The sequence below is a fragment of the Nerophis lumbriciformis genome, linkage group LG18, assembly GCF_033978685.3.
Source record: "Nerophis lumbriciformis linkage group LG18, RoL_Nlum_v2.1, whole genome shotgun sequence".
In the NCBI taxonomy this organism is placed as follows: Eukaryota; Metazoa; Chordata; class Actinopteri; order Syngnathiformes; family Syngnathidae; genus Nerophis; species Nerophis lumbriciformis.
In genome coordinates, this window is record NC_084565.2 from 35,894,667 (window position 1) to 35,917,441 (window position 22,775).

Consider the following 22,775-nt stretch of genomic DNA (forward strand, 5'->3'; position numbering starts at 1 on the left):
TGTTGAATGACTGTGCTGTCTAGACCTCAGCAGAGTAACCATGTAATACTCTTCCAAATCAGTAGGTGGCAGTAGGTAGCTAATTGCGTTGTAGATGTCGGGAACATGGTTTGTCATAGTCACAATATGCAGATGACAGCGGGAGGCAGCGTGTAAAAAGGTATCTAATGCTTAAACCAAAAATAAACAAAAGGCATTGAAGCTTAGGGATGGCTATGCATAATGAAACTAAAACTGAAATGGCTGCAAAGTAAACAAAAACAGAATGCTGGACGACAGCAAAGACTTACAGCGCGTGGAGCAGACGGTGTCCACAAAGTACATCCGTACATGACAATCAACAATGTCCACACAAAGAAGGATAAAAACAACTTAAATAGTCTTGATTGCTAAAACAAAGCAGATGCGGGGAATATCGCTCAAAGGAAGACCTGAAACTGCAACAGGAAAATACCAACAAAACAGGAAAAGCCACCAAAATAGGAGCGCAAGACAAGAACTAAAAGACTACGCACGGGAAAACACCAAAAAACTCAAAATAAGTGATGTGACAGGTGGTGCCAGTACACCTACTTTGAGACAGGAGCTATATTGATGCATGCTTGGTTATGGTTTGAATTCATATACAACAATTGCGACAACGACTTTTTATTGTCCACTGTGTTTCATTTTTTTATGATTTCTGCTGGTGGTGTGCCTCTGGATTTTTTCAATGAAAAAAATGTGCCTTGGCTCAAAAAAGGTTGAAAAACACACAAACTCTGCCTTGAAGGGCCAAAGGGTATTTTCAAAAGTGACAAATGTTACTGGTTTTTGCTCAAAAAGGTTATTAAAAACCTCAAGCTCATTTTTAAAAATCTGCATGTTCAAAATGTTTGTGGCTCTCATATTTGAGTTAAAAAATAAATAAAATAAAAAGGTCACCGAAGGGAAGCTTACCTGCCCACAAAGTTCTCCAGGACGGAGCTCTTCCCGCAGCTTTGGCCGCCCACCACGGCGATCTGCGGCAGGAGGAGGGAGTAGCTCTGCCCGGCGCCGCTTAGCGCGTCTTGGAGGCGGTTGATCGTGGAAATCATGCTGCTCAGTCAAGGTGCTGCTGGGAAGTCGGAATTTCCGAGCCGAAGAACAACCCCTGAACTCCACCTGAACTTCGACGAGGTCTGCTCGGTGTTTCAACAGCAAGCTGAAGCGAAGGGGGGGTAATTGCATTTTACATAAACCACTTTCTAACTTAAATAGTGATTAAATTGATAACACTCCTGTCATATTTTTACACGCTCGACCTATGAGCTGAAAGCATTAAAGGCGACATAACGCTGTCATCGTCAGTTGCGTTCAAGGTCCCTTCCAGTGGCACATTCTTGGGAGTGTTGCGTTCACGTGCAAAACTCCATCCCGCGGTTGCCCCTAGCAACGCCGGAGTACAAGTACTTTGAAAAACCATTGAAATTCAACACCACTTTTCCGATAAATGGTCGAGTGAACTCTTACTTATGCCTGGGTAACGCAATTAAAAAGTTATCGTTCAAAATATACGCGTAACAAAAAACGGCATGGGCGTGTTGCTAGCTTGTTGAACGCAAGTTCACGGGACGGCTAGCAAGGAAGAATGTGCGGTTGCGGCTAATAATACAATTCGAAGACCATTTTCCGCTCGTTTAGCTCACTATTCACGGAGTTCAAGTTCCTCCTTACCTCCGGGGAGACATTTAGCGGTGTGTCCGCGGCGCTGAGTGGGCTCCACGGCAGAGAGAAGCAGGAGGGGAAGAGGGGGGAAAAAACTTTTTGACAGCTAGCTAACGGGCGCGATGTGAGTGCGCATGCGCGGAATTTAACACATTTGCGTTACTCATGCGAGCAATGTCAGGCAAGTTAAGGTTAAAGTCATACATTTATCCCGTCTAATCTACTTAAATGCATTTTACTGGCTATGTTGCTTTAAAAAAGAAGAGAGCCAGGAGGGAAGAGCCCAGCACTCTCTAAATAACTCTTCCTCATTCCTGGCCAGTGAGGTGTGAGGGGACTGACTACAGTGCAGAGAAACACTTGGAAGCTAAATCAGGAATGAAAAAAAAAGCTAAATCTTTTGGCAACAGGGAGCGCCACGTTTTGGTGAACCATAAAATAAGATGCCGCTTTAATTAACATCGAACACGCAGCAAATGACAGGTCTACGCGTTTCTCCTCATTGAGCCAAATTGAATTCTGTCTCTGTTGAATTCCTCGCTTCTTTGTCTGTTTAATAGATGTCGTCAGTGTTTGAACCTGACAATTATCGGCGGACGAGACGACTCCCTATTACTTGCATTGTTGGCCGCCTCTTGTTTGCAGTTTTTTACGATTTAGGACAGATGGAAAAGTGAAAGAAGTGTTGTTAATTCACATAAAACATGTGGGTGACGGGCAATATTTTAAAAAGTGAAGTTCTCCTTTAAGTGCCCATGAAGGCCATGATGAGAGTACACCGTATTTTTCGGACTATAAGTCGCAGTTTTTTTCATAGTTTGGCAGCTCAGTCAACAGAATTTTAACGCAAAAACCTGGTAGTTTTTTTCAATTTACAGTAATATGCTGTAAAGAACATCGTAAAATGTATTCTATTTTTTATTAATTTGATGGGTAGTTTGCTGTAAAATCATAAGTCAAGCAGATATTTAAGTACCGTATTTTTCGGACTATAAGTCGCAGTTTTTTTCATAGTTTGGAGTGCGACTTATACTCAGGAGCGACTTATGTGTGAAATTATTAACAAATTACCGTAAAATATAAAACAATATTATTTATCTCATTCACGTAAGAGACTAGACATATAAGATTTCATGGGATTTAGCGATTAGGAGTGACAGATTGTTTGGTAAACGTATAGCATGTTCTATATGTTATAGTTATTTGAATGACTCTTACCATAATATGTTACGTTAACATACCAGTTGGTTATTTATGCCTCATATAACGTACACTTATTCAGCCTGTTGTTCACTATTCTTTATTTATTTTAAATTGCCTTTCAAATGTCTATTCTTGGTGTTGGCTTTTATCAAATAAATTTCCTCCAAAAATGCGACTTATACTCCAGTGCAACTTATATGTTTTTTTTCTTCTTTATTATGCATTTTCGGCCGATGCGACTTATACTCCGAAGCGACTTATAGTCCGAAAAATACGGTACATACATACATACAGTATATATATATATATATATATATATATATATATTAGAGATGCGCGGTTTGCGGGCACAACCGCGGAGTCCGCGGATTATCCGCGGATCGGGCGGATGAAATTAAAAAAAATTAGATTTTAAATAGATTCAGGCGGGTGGCAGTTAAACCAATTCGGAAATATATATACATAGTTAAATGTTGTTACCCACATACGAAAAACGAGCAGGCACCTGCTGCATATGCCACAACAGAAGAAAAAAAAAGAAAAGAGATGGACACTTTTACGGAGCGGAGAAGGGACGCCTCGCCGGGGTCCGGGACCGAGGCCCCTTCCCCCGAGAGGGCACCACCGGGAGCCGTAGCTGAGGCGATCCGCGAGAAGGGCCCGACGCACGTCCAGGGTCACCACCGCGCCCACCGCACCGACACCCCGCCTCGTCCGCCTCGTCCGCCTTCGCCGCGGCCGGGGGCTCGTAACAGGGGTCACTCCGCCCGCGCAGCTTACCTGCCCGCCACCCCTGTTGCCGGGGGCGCGTAACAGGGGTCACTCCGCGCGCTCACGAAAGGGGTGGGGCTCACCCTGGTTGATATAGACAGCAGGACGGTGGCCATGGAAGTTGGAACCCGCTAAGGAGTGTGTAACAACCCACCTGCCGAATCAACTAGCCCTGAAAATGGATGGCGCTGGAGCGTCGGGCCCATATACCCGGCCGTCCCCGGCAGCGAGATGCGCTTGGAGGTGCGCTCAGCGCGGCTCCCATATGATTGCGCACTGGTGTGCGTCTGGGTCGTGACAGCGTGGCACACGAATGTCTGTGCTGCATTGGATCAGTCTCCTTTCTTTAACAGGCAAAAGCTTTATAACCTCACTAATGCCTTGCATCGTCTATATTAGATATATAACAACGGGCGGGTGCGGTTCTGATCAAATGTTAGATCGGGTGGATGGCGGATGGTTGACGACTTTCTGATGCGGTTGCGGATGAAATAATTGCCTATCCGCGCATCTCTAATATATATATATATATATATATATATATATATATATACACCTCACGCACTAACTGACTAAAAAAAAAATATATATATATATATATATATATATACCTCACGCACTAACTGACTAAAAGAGTGCGCCGCGTGTGCACGCTCACCCGACACTGCGGCACGAGCGCAATGATGTCATGTTATCGATGGGAAAATGCATTTTTAGACAATATGATTTGCCTGAGCGGACCCCGAAAGTAACAAGTGGTATAAAATAGATTAAAAAGGACAAATTAAAAAAAAAAACTTGAGACTTCCCGCGGGCCGGATTTTGGACGCTGGCGGGCCGTAGTTTGGGGAACACTGATGTAAACTTTACCGCTGCCTGGTATTTTTTGCTATACTTTTGTTGTCGTATTTTCAGAATGTGTTTGTTCTGTTTTTGGCCAAAGTAAGACCAAGAAAACAATCTGAAGTTGTCTTTATTTTTTTAGTTTCAATGCCATGATTTTAATAGTCCGGCCCGCGTGTGCACAGATTTCCCTCTATGCGGCCCCCGAGTTAAAATGAGTTGGACACCTCTGATGTACAATATTACAGTATATGCAACAGCTGCAGCAAATAAAAGGGCAGCATAAAATAGAGAGTAGATCCAGCAGAAAATAAACATTATAAACAAAGAGAGGCAGCTAACAGAAGCGGTCCATAAAAAGACAAAACTTGAGACTTCCCGTGGGCTGGATTTTGGACGCTGGCGGGCCGTATTCAGCCCGCGGGCCGTAGTTTGGGGACCCCTGCTCTAACGTTTGTCTGCTCTTGAATGGGATTTTGCTGAAAATCTCAAATTTCCCCTCTGGGATTAATAAAGTATTTCTGATTCTGATTGTTTCTCTCTCACACACACACACACACACACACACACACACACACACACACACACACACACACACACACACACACACACACACACACACACACACACACACACACACAGAGATTTGTTTTTACAAACACACAAATCTAAATATGGACATAAAATAAAATATGCAAATCTCATTACACACACACAGAGATTGAAATACAAACAAGCAAATTAGTACACGGGTATCGGATTACAGACGCACTGATTGAGATAGGCTTCCTGCGCTCTTTTACTATGAAGGTGTTGTAACACTTGGCAGGGGCGTCCATGATAACGTTGCTTGGATGGCAACATATACAGTAATATCATCGCTTACGTGCAGTGATTTCTCCAGATTCTCTGGACCCTTTGATGATATTACAGACAGTAGATGGTGAAATCCCTAAATTCCTTGCAATAGCTGGTTGAGAAATGTTGTTCTTAAACTGTTGGACAATTTGCTCACGCACTTGTTGACAAAGTGGTGACCCTCGCCCCATCCTTGTTTGTGAATGACTGAGCATTTCATGGAAGCTGCTTTTATACCCAATCATGGCACCCACCTGTTCCCAATTAGCCTGTTCACCTGTGGGATGTTCCAAATAAGTGTTTGATGAGCATTCCTCAACTTTATCAGTCTTTTTTGACACCTTTCTTGAAACATGTTGCGGGCATCAAATTCCAAATGAGCTAATATTTGAGAAAATAAATAAAATTCCAGTTCGAACGTTAAGTATCTTGTCTTTGCAGTCTATTCAATTGAATATAAGTTGAAAATGATTTGCAGATTATTGTATTCTGTTTTTATTTACCATTTACGCAACGTGCTAACTTCACTGGTTTTGGGTTTTGTACATTAATACTTCCGTACTTAGGTGCCCGGTGCTCTCACGCGACTCTCAAGTCTTTCAACAAGTCGGCAATGTCTATCTGGGGCCCCCTGCTCACGTCTGAGCGCAGCGCGCTCTGCAGGCGGCCGCTCGCTCGCTTCAGCGACGCTAACGGGGCGCTTTCCCCGCGAGCGCAGAGGAGCACCTCGTTCACCTCCCCGTCGATCGCCCTGAAGAGGATAGTCGGGAACACGCGGCTCACACGCTCCAGCACGTCTTTCCTCAAGGCGGAGTCTCGGCACACCAGGTTAAGTATGAAAACACCTGGGGGCAAGAGGGAGGTATGAAGTCGCTCGCATTTTTCATGGTTATTAAAAATGTAAAGCGTACCTTTGGGGGTTAGAAGGCGACTGACTTGGTGCAAGACGGCACTTTCTACAAAGGCAGCAGGCGGACTGCTCATACCCACCGTGCTGTCTTTGTTGTCCACGTCGAACATGATGGCGTCAAAAAAGCGTCCGCCTGTTTTTAAAAGAAGAAAAAAAGAAAAGAAAAGCTACAGCCGGGTCTAGCTCTGTATTGTTTACATCCCGCCATTAACCTTCTTTTTCCAAGGCACAGATGCGTTCCAGGCCGTCCCCGAGCGTGACGGTCAGGTGATCGTCGGGCCGAAAGCAGAACCACTCCTTGGCCACTTCCAGCACCGCCGGATCCAGTTCCACCACCTCCACAGAAACACCGGGTACAAAGTCCCGCAGGAACTGAGGCAGGCCTCCTCCTCCCAGACCCACCAGGAGCACCGACACAGGGACATCTACGGAGCGGGGGAGGAAAGAAGGGTTAATATTAGTCGATCCGTATCGTCACATTTTTGTGAAAAAGTATGTGATCGCTATAGCCGATTAATGCTTTTTATCCATCCATCCATCTTCTTCCGCTTGTCCGAGGTCGGGTCGCGGGGGCAGCAGCCTAAGCAGGGAAGCCCAGACTTCCCTCTCCCCAGCCACTTCGTCCAGCTCCTCCCGGGGGATCCCGAGGCGTTCCCAGGCCAGCCGGGAGACATAGTCTTCCCAACGTGTCCTGGGTCTTCCCCGTGGCCTCCTACCGGTCGGACGTGCCCTAAACACCTCCCGAGGGAGGCGATCGGGTGGCATCCTGACCAGATGCCCGAACCACCTCATCTGGCTCCTCTCGATGTGGAGGAGCAGCGGCTTTACTTTGAGCTCCCCCCGGATGACAGAGCTTCTCAACCTATCTCTAAGGGAGAGCCCTGCCACCCGGCGGAGGAAACTCATTTCGGCCGCTTGTACCCGTGATCTTGTCCTTTCGGTCATAACCCAAAGCTCATGACCATAGGTGAGGATGGGAACGTAGATCGACCGGTAAATTGAGAGCTTTGCCTTCCGGCTCAGCTCCTTCTTCACCACAACGGATCGATACAGCGTCCGCATTACTGAAGATGCCGCACCGATCCGCCTGTCGATCTCACGATCCACTCTTCCCTCACTCGTGAACAAGACTCCGAGGTACTTGAACTCCTCCACTTGGGGCAGTGGAGGAGTTAAAATGCTTTTTAATGTCGATCAAAAATGGCTTATACTGTATTTATTTATAGTCCCGCGGCTGACGAGTGGCTAGAAGCTAATTATGTGTAGAACCGCTTCTCTAAGCTATTATTAATCACATCCATCACAGCAAATAGACTGCATTTCTTAGCATTTGAAGTATCATTATTAAGCATCATTATCACTGGAGGACAAGCATAAACATTTTACACACCGAGATAGGGTTGTACGGTATACCGGTACTGGTATAGTATCGTGGTACTAATGAGTCAAAAACGGTACTATACCGGTTCTGTCTATCTGTGTTGGCCCTGAGATGAGGTGGCGACTTGTCCAGGGTGTACCCCGCCTTCCGCCCGAATACAGCGGAGATAAACTTGAAATTGCATGCCTTTTAAACTTTAATAGTATCCATTATTGCAACAAATATTACAGTATATTATCATACTCTCCAAACATTTTTTGTCTAAATAAAAATAAATACTTAAATATCTGCTTGACTTATGATTTTACAGCAAACTAACCATCAAATTAATAAAAATGACAATACATTTTACGGTGTTCTTTCCAGCCTATTACTGTAAATTGAAAAAAACTACCAGGTTTTTGCGTTAAAATTTTGTTGAGAGCTTGGCAGATCTATAGATGATGGAGATTGGGATTCTGCCTTAACCCAAATTAATAACAGTACATCCTGTTCAAGGCTTAATTTAATACAATTTAAGGTTGTCCATCGTATTTATTTTACTAATTCCAAACTCTCCAAAATATACCCCAATATCTCGGATACTTGTAACAGATGTTACATGTCACCTGCAAACATGACGCACATGTTTTGGTCTTGTCCCCATTTGCTGGATTATTGGACAACTATTTTCAAACACCTTGCTAAGGCATTGGATTTAAATCTGACACCATGTGCAGAAATGACTATTTTTGGGACGGTATCAGATCCCCAAATAAGGAGAAAATTTAAGAATAGTATCGCCTTTGCATCCTTATTAGCACGTAGGAGAATTTTGCTGGAGTGGAAGTCACCAGTTTGCCCCAAAGCCTCCTTATGGCTTAAAGACCTTATGATGTATTTAGATCTGGAGAAAATAAAGTTCAATCTTAGGGGGGGCACCTGGGAAGTTTTATTCTGTTTGGGGCTGTGTGGTTGACTACATAGCTAAATTAAAGACGCTACAGGACACATGAAAAGTTCACCTTTCATAAACCAGCTTCCTTTTTGTTTTTTTTATTTATATTTATTCTGGGTGTATATTTACTATCTGCCTATGTTGAGAAGAAAGTGATGTACTAATTATTTTCCATTTGTGACTGTACCTTTAACTTACTGTATGTAGGACCTGGGGGGGGGGTTATGTGTGTATGGAGTATGTGTCGGGTTGTTGTTCTTGGAAGTGGGTGGGAAAAAAAAGGGGAAAATGTGACTACTGTTCTATTGTATATTGTAATACCTGTCAAATTTAATAAAAACATTTATTTAAAAAAAAAAAAAAAAAATTGTTGACTGAGCTGCCAGTTTTTGACGGTAAAATCTACGATTGTTGTTTTTAACGGTGTATTACTGTAATTGGAAAGACGGTAACATTTTTTTTTTACAGTTGCCAGAATAAAAAATGAACTTGTACTGTTTTTCCATTAACAATATAATGTTGTAAAAAACAATGTAAATTTAATAGTAAAATTCTGGCAACCAAGCTGCCAGCTTTTTCTGTAATACCCCCCCTAAAAACAGTGGTACTGTTTTTCCATTTACCATAACATTTTGTAAAAAAACAACAACAAAAAAACACCATATTTTACAGTCAAATGTTTTAAATGTAAAGTTTTTACTGTAAAATCAACAGTCTACTTAAAACAATTTATGTAAGTAATAATAAAATCCAGAGCCAAGTTCAAACATTATTCACTGTTACAAGCGGCCCTCTGATGGCAGCCATAACTGCCATGTGGCCCTCAATGAAAACCAGATTGACATCCCTGAGCTAAACAATCCAAGCAAAATACAGAACACTGGATACCACTACTTCGCAACAGCCAGCAGAGGGCGCACTTAATTCAAACCCAGCTCAAAAGCAAAGTAAATAGGAAGAACATGACAATAGTCCAGGGCCACTTGAACTACAAACAAGAGTGATTGATTATTTTGATTGATTTATTGATTGATGGCAGCACAATCAATACAGTGATGTTCTCCGGTACGGCAAAAGAGTATTCATTCTAACAACTTCTGTAACTTTTCAATAGGCGAAAGTGTGAGCGTGAGTTGATGTGTACCTTTGTCGTTCTCCATGTCCAAGTCCAGCATGGCGAGGGCAGCGACCATGACTTTGTGGTGAGCGCAGCACAGGAAGCCGCTGTGCACTGACAGAGAGGACGGCGGCGCCGCCGAGGATTGTTTGCTTTTCTTTTTGCTCTTCTTCTTGTGACTGGATGCTGGCGGAACAGAAACGTTTTTGTTTTTTTACATGCATGTTTTTTTTATTGTTTATTTGTAGTAAATATCAATACCAAACTACACTATGCAGTGTTATTGTCTAAGAATAACATTTGTTTAAAAACATGAGGGATTATCTAACTCACAGGTGTCAAAAGTGCTCATTGCTCAAAAAATAATCAACAATTAAAATCAATGTTGTTATTAATTATTGACCTATTTAAGACTCCAATTACTTCACATCAAATATTGCACTTTGAATCATTTTTGGGGAGAAATATTGCCATGTATAAAAAAGTTTTCTTTGACAAAAAGGGCATAAAAAAACATAGCATAAAAAATTATAAAAACTGTATAGTGGACTGATAGATCTGAAGATTATCTGGAGACTTTAGTGTTGAAAGTAACAAATGTAAAAACAAAGTAAAAAAAATGTATACCATATTTTATTTTAACATTTCTATTACTAGGGATACTTTGGATTCCCAAGATTTTTTGTGGATTTTTTTTAAACAGTCATTGCTTAAAAATGAACAATACATTGAAATTAACGGTGTTATAAACTATTGACCCACTTAAGACTCCCATTATTTCACATTAGATATTCCCCATTGAAATATTTTACAGGGAAAATATTGCATATTTTGTGTTTTTGTCATAAAAAACAGGATTTTCTTTGACAAAAAGGGCATCCTCTTTTTTTTTTAAAACTTTATATCAACAGATAGACCTGAAGCTGATTTAGAGATATAAGCCTTGAATAATAAAAAATAAAACAATATATTACGTAATTTTTGCATTTTTATGACTAAGACCCTTTCAAGTCACCGGGACCAACCTTGAGGAGAGCCCTAAGGATAAAAGAAATCTATATGTACTGGTTTTAAAAATTTAAAACATTAAAATGGCCTCCACATGCTTTAATTTTTTAGCTACTTACATCATGTGTTGCCATCATTATAACACTTACCGTATTTTTCGGACTATAAGTCGCAGTTTTTTTCATAGTTTGGCCGGGGGTGCGACTTATACTCAGGAGCGACTTATGTGTGAAATTATTAACACATTAGCGTAAAATATCAAATAATATTATTTATCTCATTCACGTAAGAGACTAGACGTATAAGATTTCATGGGATTTAGCGATTAGGAGTGACAGATTGTTTGGTAAACGTATAGCATGTTCTATATGTTATAGTTATTTGAATGACTCTTACCATAATATGTTACGTTAACATACCAGTTGGTTATTTATGCCTCATATAACGTACACTTATTCAGCCTGTTGTTCACTATTCTTTATTTATTTTAAATTGCCTTTCAAATGTCTATTCTTGGTGTTGGGTTTTATCAAATAAATTTCCCCAAAAAATGCGACTTATACTCCAGTGCGACTTATATGTGTTTTTTCCTTCTTTATTATGCATTTTCGGCCGGTGCGACTTATACTCCGAAAAATACGGTATATAAGACTTTTAATTTTTTGCGGCTCCAGACAGATTACTTTTTTGTATTTGTGGTCCAATATGGCTCTTCCAACGTTTTGGGTTGCCGACCCCTGCTTTAACTCAACGGTGAGATGGAAAAAATAAATAATTCCAAGAACTTTTTGAACCTTAAAATGACAAAAAAACAGCAGTTTGGAAACGACGATGAACAGGCAAATGTAAAACTGACCGCTGATCGAGGAGACGAGGCGACTCTCAGACTGTACCAGATCCACGTTGGACAGGAAGACCAGTCTGCGGTACAGCTCGCCGTCCTCCCCTCTGACGTTCTCCACGCAGTACTCGCCACTGTGCTCGCTCACGCCCCTGCTGACCACCTCTCGCCAGCCCAGGTCGCCGCCGACGGACAGAAAGGGGACCTGAAGTGGGGTTCCAGTCAGTACAGACAAAATCCCGGTGATCGAGCGCAACCTACCTGCTGATTGTCGGCCATTCCCGGTGGAGCCAGGTCCATCACCATCGGCGAGAGTTCTGATTGGACGGCCTGCATGTCGGCGTACTCCTGATTCCTGTGCATGGCCACAATGAGCAGGCGGCGAAAGTTAGCGCTGGCTGCCAGCTGCCGGCGTCCCTCGCTGGAGCTGTAGAGCCACGCTGTCTCACTCCCTTGAGGCACTGAAAGCACGAACGCATGGCCACTACATTAGGTACTCCTGCACAACATCAAAACAATGCACTGGACAGTCATGACTGGATGCATTTGTATGTGTAACTCTTCTGAGCCCCTGCACACAAAAACAGGAAAAACTGGTTAAAATATGCACCTCTACCCCAGCAGGCACAAGACGTTGATACAACGTTGATTATACGTACATGTCCTTTAAAACTGACATTGAAACAACGTTGCAAAATAGTCGCATATGTAAATTGAGACAACGTTGGATCCGCGTTGTTGGTTGGGAAATGACCAAATTTCAATGGTCAAATCAACGTCACAACATGACATTGAATAAATGTCGTCAAAAAGCATGTTGTTTCAACGTTGTATTTGTGTTGTAGAATATTGGTTGAGAAATGACCACATTTTAACGGTTAAATTGTCAGAACTCAACATTGATTAAACGTTTTCAAAAAGCATGTTGTTTCAATGTTGTATTTGTGTTGTAGAATATTGGTTGGGAAATGACCAAATTTCAACGGTCAAATCAACGTCAGAACCCAACATTGATTAAACGTTGTGTCAACGTTGTATTTGTGTTTTAGAATATTGGTTGGGAAATGACCAAAGTTCAACAGTCAAATCAACGTCACAACATGACATTGAATAAACGTTGTCAAAAAGCATGTTGTTTCAACGTTGCGTTTGTGTTGTAGAATATTGGTTTGGAAATGACCAAATTTCAACGGTCAAATCAACATCACAACCTGACATTGAATAAACGTTGTCAAAAAGCATGTTGTTTCAACGTTGTGTTTGTGTTGTAGAATATTGGTTTGGAAATGACCAAATTTCAACGGTCAAATCAACATCACAACCTGACATTGAATAAACGTTGTCAAAAAGCATGTTGTTTCAACGTTGTGTTTGTGTTGTAGAATATTGGTTTGGAAATGACCAAATTTCAACGGTCAGAACTCAACATCGATTAAACGTTGTCAAAAAGCATGTTGTTTCAACGTTGCATTTGTGTTGAAGAATATTGGTTTGGAAATGACCAAATTTCAACGGTCAAATCTTCAGAACTCAACATTGATTAAATGTTGTCAAAAAGCATGTTGTTTCAACGTTGTATTTGTGTTGTAGAATATTGGTTGGGAAATGACCACATTTCAATGGTCAAATCGACATCAGAACTCAATGATTAAATGTTGTCAAAAAGCATGTTGTTTCAACGTTATGTTTGTGATGTAGAATATTGGTTGGGAAATGACTAAATTTCAACGGTCACATCGTCAGAACTCAACATTGATTAAACGTCAAAAAGCATATTGTTTTAACGTTGCATTTGTGTTGTAGAATATTGGTTGGGAAATGACCACATTTCAACGGTCAAATCAACTTCAGAACCCAACATTGATTAAACGTTGTCAAAAAGCATGTTGTTTCAACGTTGTGTTTGTGTTGTAGAATATTGGTTGGGAAATGACCAAATTTCAATGGTCAGAACTCAACATCGATTAAACGTTGTCAAAAAGCATGTTGTTTCAACATTGCTATTGTGTTGAAGAATATTGGTTGGGAAATGACCAAATTTCAACAGTCATATCGTCAGAACTCAACATTGATTAAACGTTGTCAAAAAGCATGTTGTTTCAATGTTGCATTTGTGTTGTACAATATTGGTTGGGAAATAACCACATTTCAACAGTCAAACAAACTTCAGAACCCAACATTGATTAAACGTTGTCAAAAAGCATGTTGTTTCAATGTTGCATTTGGGTTGTAGAATATTGTTTGGAAAATGACCAAATTTCTATGGTCAAATCAACTTCAGAACTCAACATTGATTAAACGTTATCAAAAAGTATGTTGTTTCAATGTTATATTTGTGTTGTAGAATATTGACCAAATTGCAAGTGTCAAATCAATTTCAGAACTCTACATTGATTAAACGTTGTTAAAAAGCATGTTGTTTCAATGTTGTGTTTGTGTTGTAGAATGTTGGTTGGGAAATGACCAAATTGAAATGGTCAAATCAACGTCAGAACCCTACATTGATTAAACGTTGTCAAAAAGCATGTTGTGTCAACGTTGTATTTATGTTGTAAGAAATACAAGTAGGAGATCCCCACTTCTGCTCTCCATTAGTTTGGGGGGTTTTGGCCTGAAAAACATTGAAGACTCATTATTTAAAGCAGCGGTACGTGTACCACTAGTGGTACGCGGGCTATATCTCATGGTACGCCAAAGAATCACTTAAATATTCAAACACAGTGTTACTGTTCAAAGTGTGTGTAATGTTATATTGGCCAGAAATATTAAATATACTTGTTAAATAAAACCTTTGCCTTGTTGTTAATGAGCACTTAGGCCTACTACGCTACTGTATTTTAATGTTGGTCATTATGGTGGTACTTGGAGTGTTTTGAGGTGGTACTTGGTGGAAAAAGTTTCAGAACCACTTAAGTATTTAGAACACAACTGAGAATGTGAAAAAATGAGGAGACTCAATGCATGTCGTTGAAGTGAGTCAAACAGAAAAGACACTCACCAATAAAAATGGCAAACGGGTTGGACCTCGGCACTTTGGTCCCGGGTGGTGAATCCTGCACAGTCAGCGTGTATCTGGGCAGCCCCGTCTTGGCCTGGCACAGAGTGAGCGACAGGTTGGCGGCGGCGTCCGTCCCGGTGCGGAGCCTCTTCCTCAGGACCGAGTACGCCTGACGCTCCCGCACGGCCGTCAGCAAGTCCGCCACCCGCGCGAGGCGGGTCGGGGCCCCGTCTTCGCCGAGGCACATCTCCAAAATGGGCGTCGGCATGGGCTGGCGGAACTTGGTGCAGACCAGGACGAAAACGGGCAGAGCGAAGGAGCCCTCCGCCTCATCCGCGCTAGTTTCTTCCTGCAGGCAGTGAAGCCTCACCGCCCATCCAAGCTGGGCAAAGTGCTCCACAGCCAGGCGGATCACGGCCTCCTGAGCCAGCGTGACGCACACGTATCTACCGCCCACACTCAGCACGCGGCCTACCTGCAAACACAGACCGTCACTCTCCTGTCCGTCCACGCCACCATTTCCTGAGCTACCTCAGCGAGCATATTCCTCGCCAGCGCTCCTTCTTCCTCGGCCGCCATGGCATCCAGAGTGCCCTTGTCCAGAGCCGCCTGGAAGCACGCGTCCTCGTACGGCGTCCGAGTGGCGTCCACCTGCTGGAACGTCAAGCCGGGCCGACGGTCGGCGTTCCTCTGGTTCATGTGGGACACGACGGTCTCGCTGATGTCGATGTTGGTCAGATGTTTGTAGCCGACGTCATACAGCTGCTCGCTCAGCTCCGAGTTGCCGCAGCCGACCACCAGCACCTGCAATGGGGAATAATAATGAGGCTTCAAACAGGATACTCTCATAGGGAAGTGGTCATTGAGCTTCGTGTGTCATCAGCAGATTACAACAGAAATACAGAAAAATAATGAAATTGTCCACGGCGCCAACCCTGATTGAATAACAATTGAAATGTGGGTGGTTGATGAGCCTTTTGTGTGCCCATGGGTTGCTACGTATATCTCAAGTCTAAGGCCATTCAGGAATGCAGCTGTCTATGGTTTTATGTTGACATCTGTCCATGGTTTCTTAGACTAAGACAAACTTTAATGATCCACAAGGGAAATTGTTCCACACAGTAGCTCAGTTACAAAGGATGGAAAGGTTAATGCACACAAGGGCACAAAAAAAAGGCAAAAACAAAAGGTATAAAGTAGACTAAAAATGTACCATAGTAGCAATATACAACATAACATATAAGTAATATTTACATATTATATATTAGGGCTGCGAATCTTTGGGTGTCCCACAATTCGATTCGATTCAATATCGATTCTTGAGATCACGATTCGATTCAAAATCGATATTTTTCGATTCAACACGATTCTCGATTCAAAAACGATATTTTCCCGATTCAAAAGGATTCTCTATTCATTCAATACATAGGATTTCAGCAGGATCTACCCCAATCTGCTGACATGCAAGCAGAGTAGTAGATTTTTGTAAAAAGCTTTTATAACTGTAAAGGACAATGTTTTATCAACTGATTGCAATAATGTAAATTTGTTTTAACTATTAAATGAACCAAAAATATGACTTATTTTATCTTTGTGAAAATATTGGACACAGTGTGTTGTCAAGCTTATGAGATGCGATGCAAGTGTAAGCCACTGTGACATTATTGTTCCTTTTTTTTTATTTTTATAAATGTCTAATGATAATGTCAATGAGGGATTTTTAATCACTGCTATGTTGAAATTGTTACTAATATTGATACTGTTGTTGATAATATTCATTTTTGTTTCACTATTTTTGGATTGTTTTGTGTCTCCTCTCAATTGCTCTGTTTATTGCTGTTCTGAGTGTCGCTGGGTCGGGTTTGGTTTTGGAACTGGATTGCATTGTTATGGTATTGCTGTGTATTGTTTTGTTGGATTGATTAATTAAAAAAATAAAAATAAAATTAAAAAAAATAAAAATCGATTTTTGAAAATTGACAATCGATACTGAATCGTACAACGTGAGAATGACGATTTGAATTCGAATCGATTTTTTCCCACACTCCTATCATATATACATATACACAACATACAACAAATCCCAATTACCATGTACAATATTACAGTATATGTAACAGCTGCAGCATAAAAAAAAGAGTAGATCCAGCATCTTACTTTATTTCTTACTGTTGCTATTTTTTCTTTTTTACATTTTATTTTACTTATGGGGGGGAAACATCCCATTTGATGTATGTTTGACATCTTGTTTCAAATAATCAAATGTTTAAAAAAAATTAAATGTCCACGACGCCGCACTTTCTTAGTGTTTATATTTCATTTCAGATATGATGCGTCATTTTAATAACAGATCACCGCACAAAATGACAAGGTTCATACTGTTTGAGTGGATTAACATGCATGCAAAACTCACCAATTTTTGCAGGCACGTCCCGGCTCTTTCGTAAAAATTGGCTCTCTAGCGCCCCCTTTAAAATTGGAAAAATTTAGCCCCTGCTAGGGCTGGGCGATATGGATCAAAACTGATATCTCTGTATTTCTTAGGCCAAATGGGGATAAACGATATACAGTACAAGCCAAAAGTTTGGACACACCTTCTCACATCAATATGTTTTCTTTATTTACATGACTATTTACATTGTATATTGACACCATACTTGCCAACCTTGAGACCTCCGATTTCGGGAGGTGGGGGTTGGGGGCGGGGGCGTGGTCGGGGGTGGGGGTGGGGCGGGGGTCGTGGTTAAGATATATATATATATATATATATATAAGAAATACTTGACTTTCAGTGAACTCTAGCTATATATATATATATATATATATATATATATATATATATACATAAAATAAATACTTTAATTTCAGTGTTCATTTATTTACACATATACACACACATAACACTCATCTACTCATTGTTGAGTTAAGGGTTGAATTGTCCATCCTTGTTCTATTTTCTGTCACTATTTCAGAACACACACATTATACAAATATACATTATAAAATCAATAAGAAAACGGGAGCTCTAATTTGGGAGTCTGAATTAGGATCAGAAGTTCCTATATAAACATTGCGTACTCACGTCGCCTTTTTGTATTGATTACTGCAGCTGTGCACTGGATTCATTCACAAATACAAACTACAACTCACAAACACTTTAGAGTTAGGCTCCACCATCAGAATGTGTACTTAAACTTATAAAGATCACATGGATATTATTCAGTGAGTTGATTCACCAAAACTAACCTGTTATACAGGAGGAAAAAGCACACAGGACGTTTCAATTGTTGACAGACTGGTCGCTCTCATCAGAATGACAAGACACTTCCGGTCTGCAGGTGATAGCTTTCAATTGGGAAGAAACGCCCTACTGCCCCCTACTGACCAATGTGAATACTGATAAATGTGTAATGACAGCTCCAAAAACGAATTCAAACCACAAAATAAAATAAATAAATCAACACAAAAATGTGACACATTGTGGGTGGGTCACATATGCATGTACAGTAGATGGCAGTATTGTCCTGTTTAAAAGTGTCACAACATTGCTGTTTACGGCAGACGAACTGCCTTACGGTAGACGCTGTTGTTGTGTGTTGTCAACACGTCACTCAGGTCCGCATGGAGCTGGAGGGGGCGTGGCCTCCAGTTCCGCCTGAATTTCGGGAGAAAATTTGTCCAGGGAGGTTTTCGGGAGAGGCGCTGAATTTCGGGAGTCTCCCGGAAAATCCGGGAGGGTTGGCAAGTATGCTTGACACTGAAGGAATCAAAACTATGAATGAACACATGTGGAGTTATGTACTCAACAAAAAAAGGTGAAATAAAAAAAAACATGTTTTATATTCTAGTTTCTTCAAAATACCAACCCTTTGCTCGGATTACTGCTTTGCACACTCTTGGCATTCTCTGGATGAACTTCAAGAGGTAGTCACCTGAAATGTTTTTTACTTCACATGTGTCATAGTTTTGATGCCTTCAGTGACAATCTACAATGTAAATGTGAAGTGAAGTGAATTACATTTAGTCATGAAAATAAAGAAAACACATTGAAATGAGGTGTGTCCAAACATTTGGCCTGTACTGTACGTGGGTGGTTCTGAAATTTCCTTAATAGCCTTTTTTATCGTTTCCATATCAATTGTAAGATCTATTTCGTCAGTAAAGTACAATTCAATGTGCGAAAGTAGCTCTAACAGTAAAGAAAGTGCAGTGTTGAGTTTTGTCCACTCTAGCTTTCATTAGCATAGTCGACATGAGTATGTTTTATTGAAGTGACGTTTTTCTCACCTTGTCTTGTATTTTGATGTACTTATGTAGCACCCCACACAGTTTGTTGTAGTCGCCATACCACTCGAAGGACTTCTCTCCGCGCTTCTTAAAGAATCTTTCCCAGTACTCTGCCGAACTGAACTCCTCGGCGGTACGCGGTAACAAATTCATATTTTTGCTCAAAAAATATTATAATACTAGAAGAAATGTAGGGCTAACTAGGACATATGACACTCCACATGGTGTTTTTGAGCCGATGTTTCGAGCCGGACAACTTTGTATTTCGGACAACTTGCCAATTGGGCCAGTGTACTTCAATTCGGTCTCCGATTGGTTGAAACTGACACCCCTAGTCTTTGCTCCGTACAGCAACAAAACCGGAGATCATTGATTCCTGTTTGCAATCAGATAAGTATATAAAAACATTACACGGGAAATTCAAATGGTGCTTTTGGTTTTCACCAAACAATGCATTAGTAACACGTTACATATCATTTCTGGTTCTGGCGGTCATGATTTTGCGCACTTTGAATGAATGAATGAAATTAGTTTATTTCGGTCATATAATTAACCATTTTGTGTGATCAATTTAACAGCACAATATTAGCAATCATACACACCCAAAAAAAGAATGACCAAAAAAAGGAATAGGCTGAAGCCAAGGCTTATATTTGCATATTCTATAGATCAGGGGTGCTCACACTTTTTCTGCAGGCGAGCTACTTTTCAATTGATCAAGTCGTGGGGATCTACCTCATTCATATATATAATTTATATTTACTTATTTATAAAATATATGTTTTTGTTAACAAGTTAAAGGTGTTTAATGATAATGCAAGCATGTTTAACACATATAGTTAATAATGTTAAAAAATTAAAGGTGTTTAATGATAATACAAGTATGTTTAATACATATAGTTAATATTGTTAACAAGTTAAAGGTGTTTAAAGAAAATGCAAGCATGTTTAACACATATAGTTAATATTGTTAATAAGTTAAAGGTGTTAAAGATAATACAAGCATGTTTAACACATAGATTCCTTTCTTTCATGAAGACAAGAATATAAGTTGGTGTATTACCTGATTCTGATGACTTGCATTGATTGGAATCAGACAGTGGTGCTGATAATGTCCGCATTTTCGAATGGAGGAGAAAAAAAGTCCTCCTTTCTGTCCAATACCACATGAAAGTGGTTGGCTTTTGGCATCTTATTTGTCCAGCTTCCGTACTCCTTTGTATACACTTTACAAGAAATACATTGTCGGCAAACTCTGTAGCTTGCTAGCTTGTGCACGCCAGCTTTCTGAGACTCTTATTTTGTTAGCACAACTGTGCAACTGTGCAGTCTGTCTTTGAAGTTTTGACGACAGGTACGGCGCCAGAGTCTGTTGAAATAAAGTGTTTCTCGCCTTCCAGTCGGTAATTTTAATGAGCTGGCAGCAGCCAGCGTCATCTCAGAAGACCCTCGGGTGCCGTGAATGTCAATCAAGTGACGAAAGTGACGTCATAGTGAAGATTTATGATCGCTCATTTTTAGGACTATTTTTTTAATGCCTGGCTGGTGATCAACTGACACACCCTCCGAGATCGACCGTTAGCTCGCGATCGACGTAATGAGCAACCTTGCTATAGATTCACTGAAAATTAGATTGCATGGAACATCAACGTTCAAAAACTAAATCAGATAAAAGTAGTCGTTTCTATATTTTTCCATTATTTCATCTTTCAAGTCTTTCTTAAACCGTAACAAAGAACTACATGTCTTCAGCTCATCACTGAGCTTGTTCCACCATTTAACTCCTAAAACTGAAATTAATTTGTATTTCATGTTCGTTCTTACTTTACATATTTCAAAAATCAATATCCCCCGTAAATTATAGTTTTCTCCTCTTAATTTAAATGACCTAAGAAAACAAGCTGGAAGGCTGTTGTTCTTTACTCCAAACATCATTTCCATTGTTTTTAAAAACACAATATCTGAAAATGTTAACACATTAGAACTTATGAATAATGGATTGGTATGTTCATTGTAGCACACTTTGTGTATTATTCTAATTACCCTTTCTTGGAGTTTAATTATTGGGTCTATGTTTGTTTGTTTTATAAACATTTCCCCAAACTTCAACACAATATGTTAAATATGGAAAAATAACATATAAACAATGCAGACATTTCTTATTCAGCATGTTTTTTTACTTTATAAAGCATAGCAATGGATTTGGATATTTTCCCTTTATATATTCAATCTGCAGTTTCCAACATAATTTATGATCAATTATTATTCCCAATAATTTACTTTCATATACTCTATCAATTTCCACTTGATTTAATTTTAATTTTGCTTCACAATTTGTCCTTGCACCACTAAACATCATACATTTATTTTCATTATCATTTAATGATAACTTGTTAATATCAAACCATTTTTGTAGCTGAATCAACTCAACCTCTACTATCCTCAACACTTCCTTCAAGTCTTCTCCTCAACAATATACATTTGTATCATCTGCAAACATAATAGATTTCAATTTATTAAAGTATAAATCAATTAGGTCCCAATACCAAGCCTTGTGGAACCCCACAAGTTACTCTTATTGGCTGTGTGTATTAATCAATCAATCAATGTTTACTTATATAGCCCTAAATCACGAGTGTCTCAAAGGGCTGCACAAGCCACAACGACATCCTCGGCTCAGATCTCACATCAGGGCAAGGAAAAACTCAACCCAATGGGACAATGAGAAACCTTGGAGAGGACCGCAGATGTGGGCAACCGGTGCAATGGACGTCGAGTGGATCTAACATAAAATTGTGAGAGTCCAGTCCATAGTGGATCTAACATAATAGTGAGAGTCCAGTCCATAGTGGATCTAACATAATAGTGAGAGTCCAGTCCATAGTGGATCTAACATAATAGTGAGAGTCCAGTCCATAGTGGATCTAACATAATAGTGAGAGTCCAGTCCATAGTGGATCTAACATAATAGTGAGAGTCCAGTCCATAGTGGATCTAACATAATATTGAGAGTCCAGTCCATAGTGGATCTAACATAATAGTGAGAGTCCAGTCCATAGTGGATCTAACATAATAGTGAGAGAGTCCAGTCCATAGTGGATCTAACATAATAGTGAGAGTCCAGTCCATAGTGGATCTAACATAATAGTGAGAGTCCAGTCCATAGTGGATCTAACATAATAGTGAGAGTCCAGTCCATAGTGGATCTAACATAATAGTGAGAGAGTCTAGTCCATAGTGGCTCTAGCATAATAGTGAGAGTCCAGTCCATAGTGGATCTAACATAACAGTGAGATTCCAGTCCATAGTGGATCTAACATAATAGTGAGAGAGTCTAGTCCATAGTGGCTCTAGCATAATAGTGAGAGTCCAGTCCATAGTGGATCTAACATAATAGTGAGAGTCCAGTCCTTAGTGGATCTAACATAATAGTGAGAGTCCAGTCCATAGTGGATCTAACATAATAGTGAGAGTCCAGTCCATAGTGGATCTAACATAATAGTGAGAGTCCAGTCCATAGTGGATCTAACATAATAGTGAGAGTCCAGTCCATAGTGGACCTAACATAATAGTGAGAGTCCAGTCCATAGTGGATCTAACATAATAGTGAGAGAGTCTAGTCCATAGTGGCTCTAGCATAATAGTGAGAGTCCAGTCCATAGTGGATCTAACATAATAGTGAGAGTCCAGTCCTTAGTGGATCTAACATAATAGTGAGAGTCCAGTCCATAGTGGATCTAACATAATAGTGAGAGTCCAGTCCATAGTGGATCTAACATAATAGTGAGAGTCCAGTCCATAGTGGATCTAACATAATAGTGAGAGTCCAGTCCATAGTGGACCTAACATAATAGTGAGAGTCCAGTCTATAGTGGATCTAACATAATAGTGAGAGAGTCCAGTCCATAGTGGATCTAACATAATAGTGAGAGTCC

The 22,775-nt window shown here is 40.4% G+C and overlaps 2 protein-coding genes across 8 annotated transcripts in view; both read right to left on the bottom strand.

The window, feature by feature from the left end:
• Nucleotides 1–2,035, bottom strand: part of dnm3a (dynamin 3a) — a 47,453-nt gene extending 45,418 nt beyond the window's left edge. For 3 of the 6 annotated variants that reach the window (XM_061978225.2, XM_061978223.2, XM_061978221.2), the window contains exons 1-2: nucleotides 1,696–2,035; nucleotides 940–1,183 (exon numbers count right to left, since the gene is read on the bottom strand). In XM_061978225.2, the coding sequence (XP_061834209.2) occupies nucleotides 940–1,183; nucleotides 1,696–1,709 (258 nt within the window). In that variant the 5' untranslated portion in view covers nucleotides 1,710–2,035. Of the gene's footprint in view, nucleotides 1–939; nucleotides 1,184–1,695 lie in introns of those variants that run through there. The other 3 variants (XM_061978224.2, XM_061978222.2, XM_061978227.2) reach the window with 2 other exon arrangements.
• Nucleotides 2,036–4,586: 2,551 nt separating this feature from the next.
• mettl13 (methyltransferase 13, eEF1A lysine and N-terminal methyltransferase) overlaps nucleotides 4,587–22,775 on the bottom strand; it is a 58,301-nt gene continuing 40,112 nt past the window's right edge. The window contains exons 1-9 of one of the 2 annotated variants that reach the window (XM_061978228.2): nucleotides 18,841–19,093; nucleotides 15,085–15,357; nucleotides 14,554–15,028; nucleotides 11,817–12,016; nucleotides 11,571–11,760; nucleotides 9,734–9,892; nucleotides 6,484–6,696; nucleotides 6,273–6,404; nucleotides 4,591–6,206 (exon numbers count right to left, since the gene is read on the bottom strand). In XM_061978228.2, the coding sequence (XP_061834212.2) occupies nucleotides 5,941–6,206; nucleotides 6,273–6,404; nucleotides 6,484–6,696; nucleotides 9,734–9,892; nucleotides 11,571–11,760; nucleotides 11,817–12,016; nucleotides 14,554–15,028; nucleotides 15,085–15,357; nucleotides 18,841–18,993 (2,061 nt within the window). In that variant the 5' untranslated portion in view covers nucleotides 18,994–19,093 and the 3' untranslated portion in view covers nucleotides 4,591–5,940. Of the gene's footprint in view, nucleotides 6,207–6,272; nucleotides 6,405–6,483; nucleotides 6,697–9,733; nucleotides 9,893–11,570; nucleotides 11,761–11,816; nucleotides 12,017–14,553; nucleotides 15,029–15,084; nucleotides 15,358–18,840; nucleotides 19,094–22,775 lie in introns of those variants that run through there. The other variant, XM_061978229.2, reaches the window with a different exon arrangement.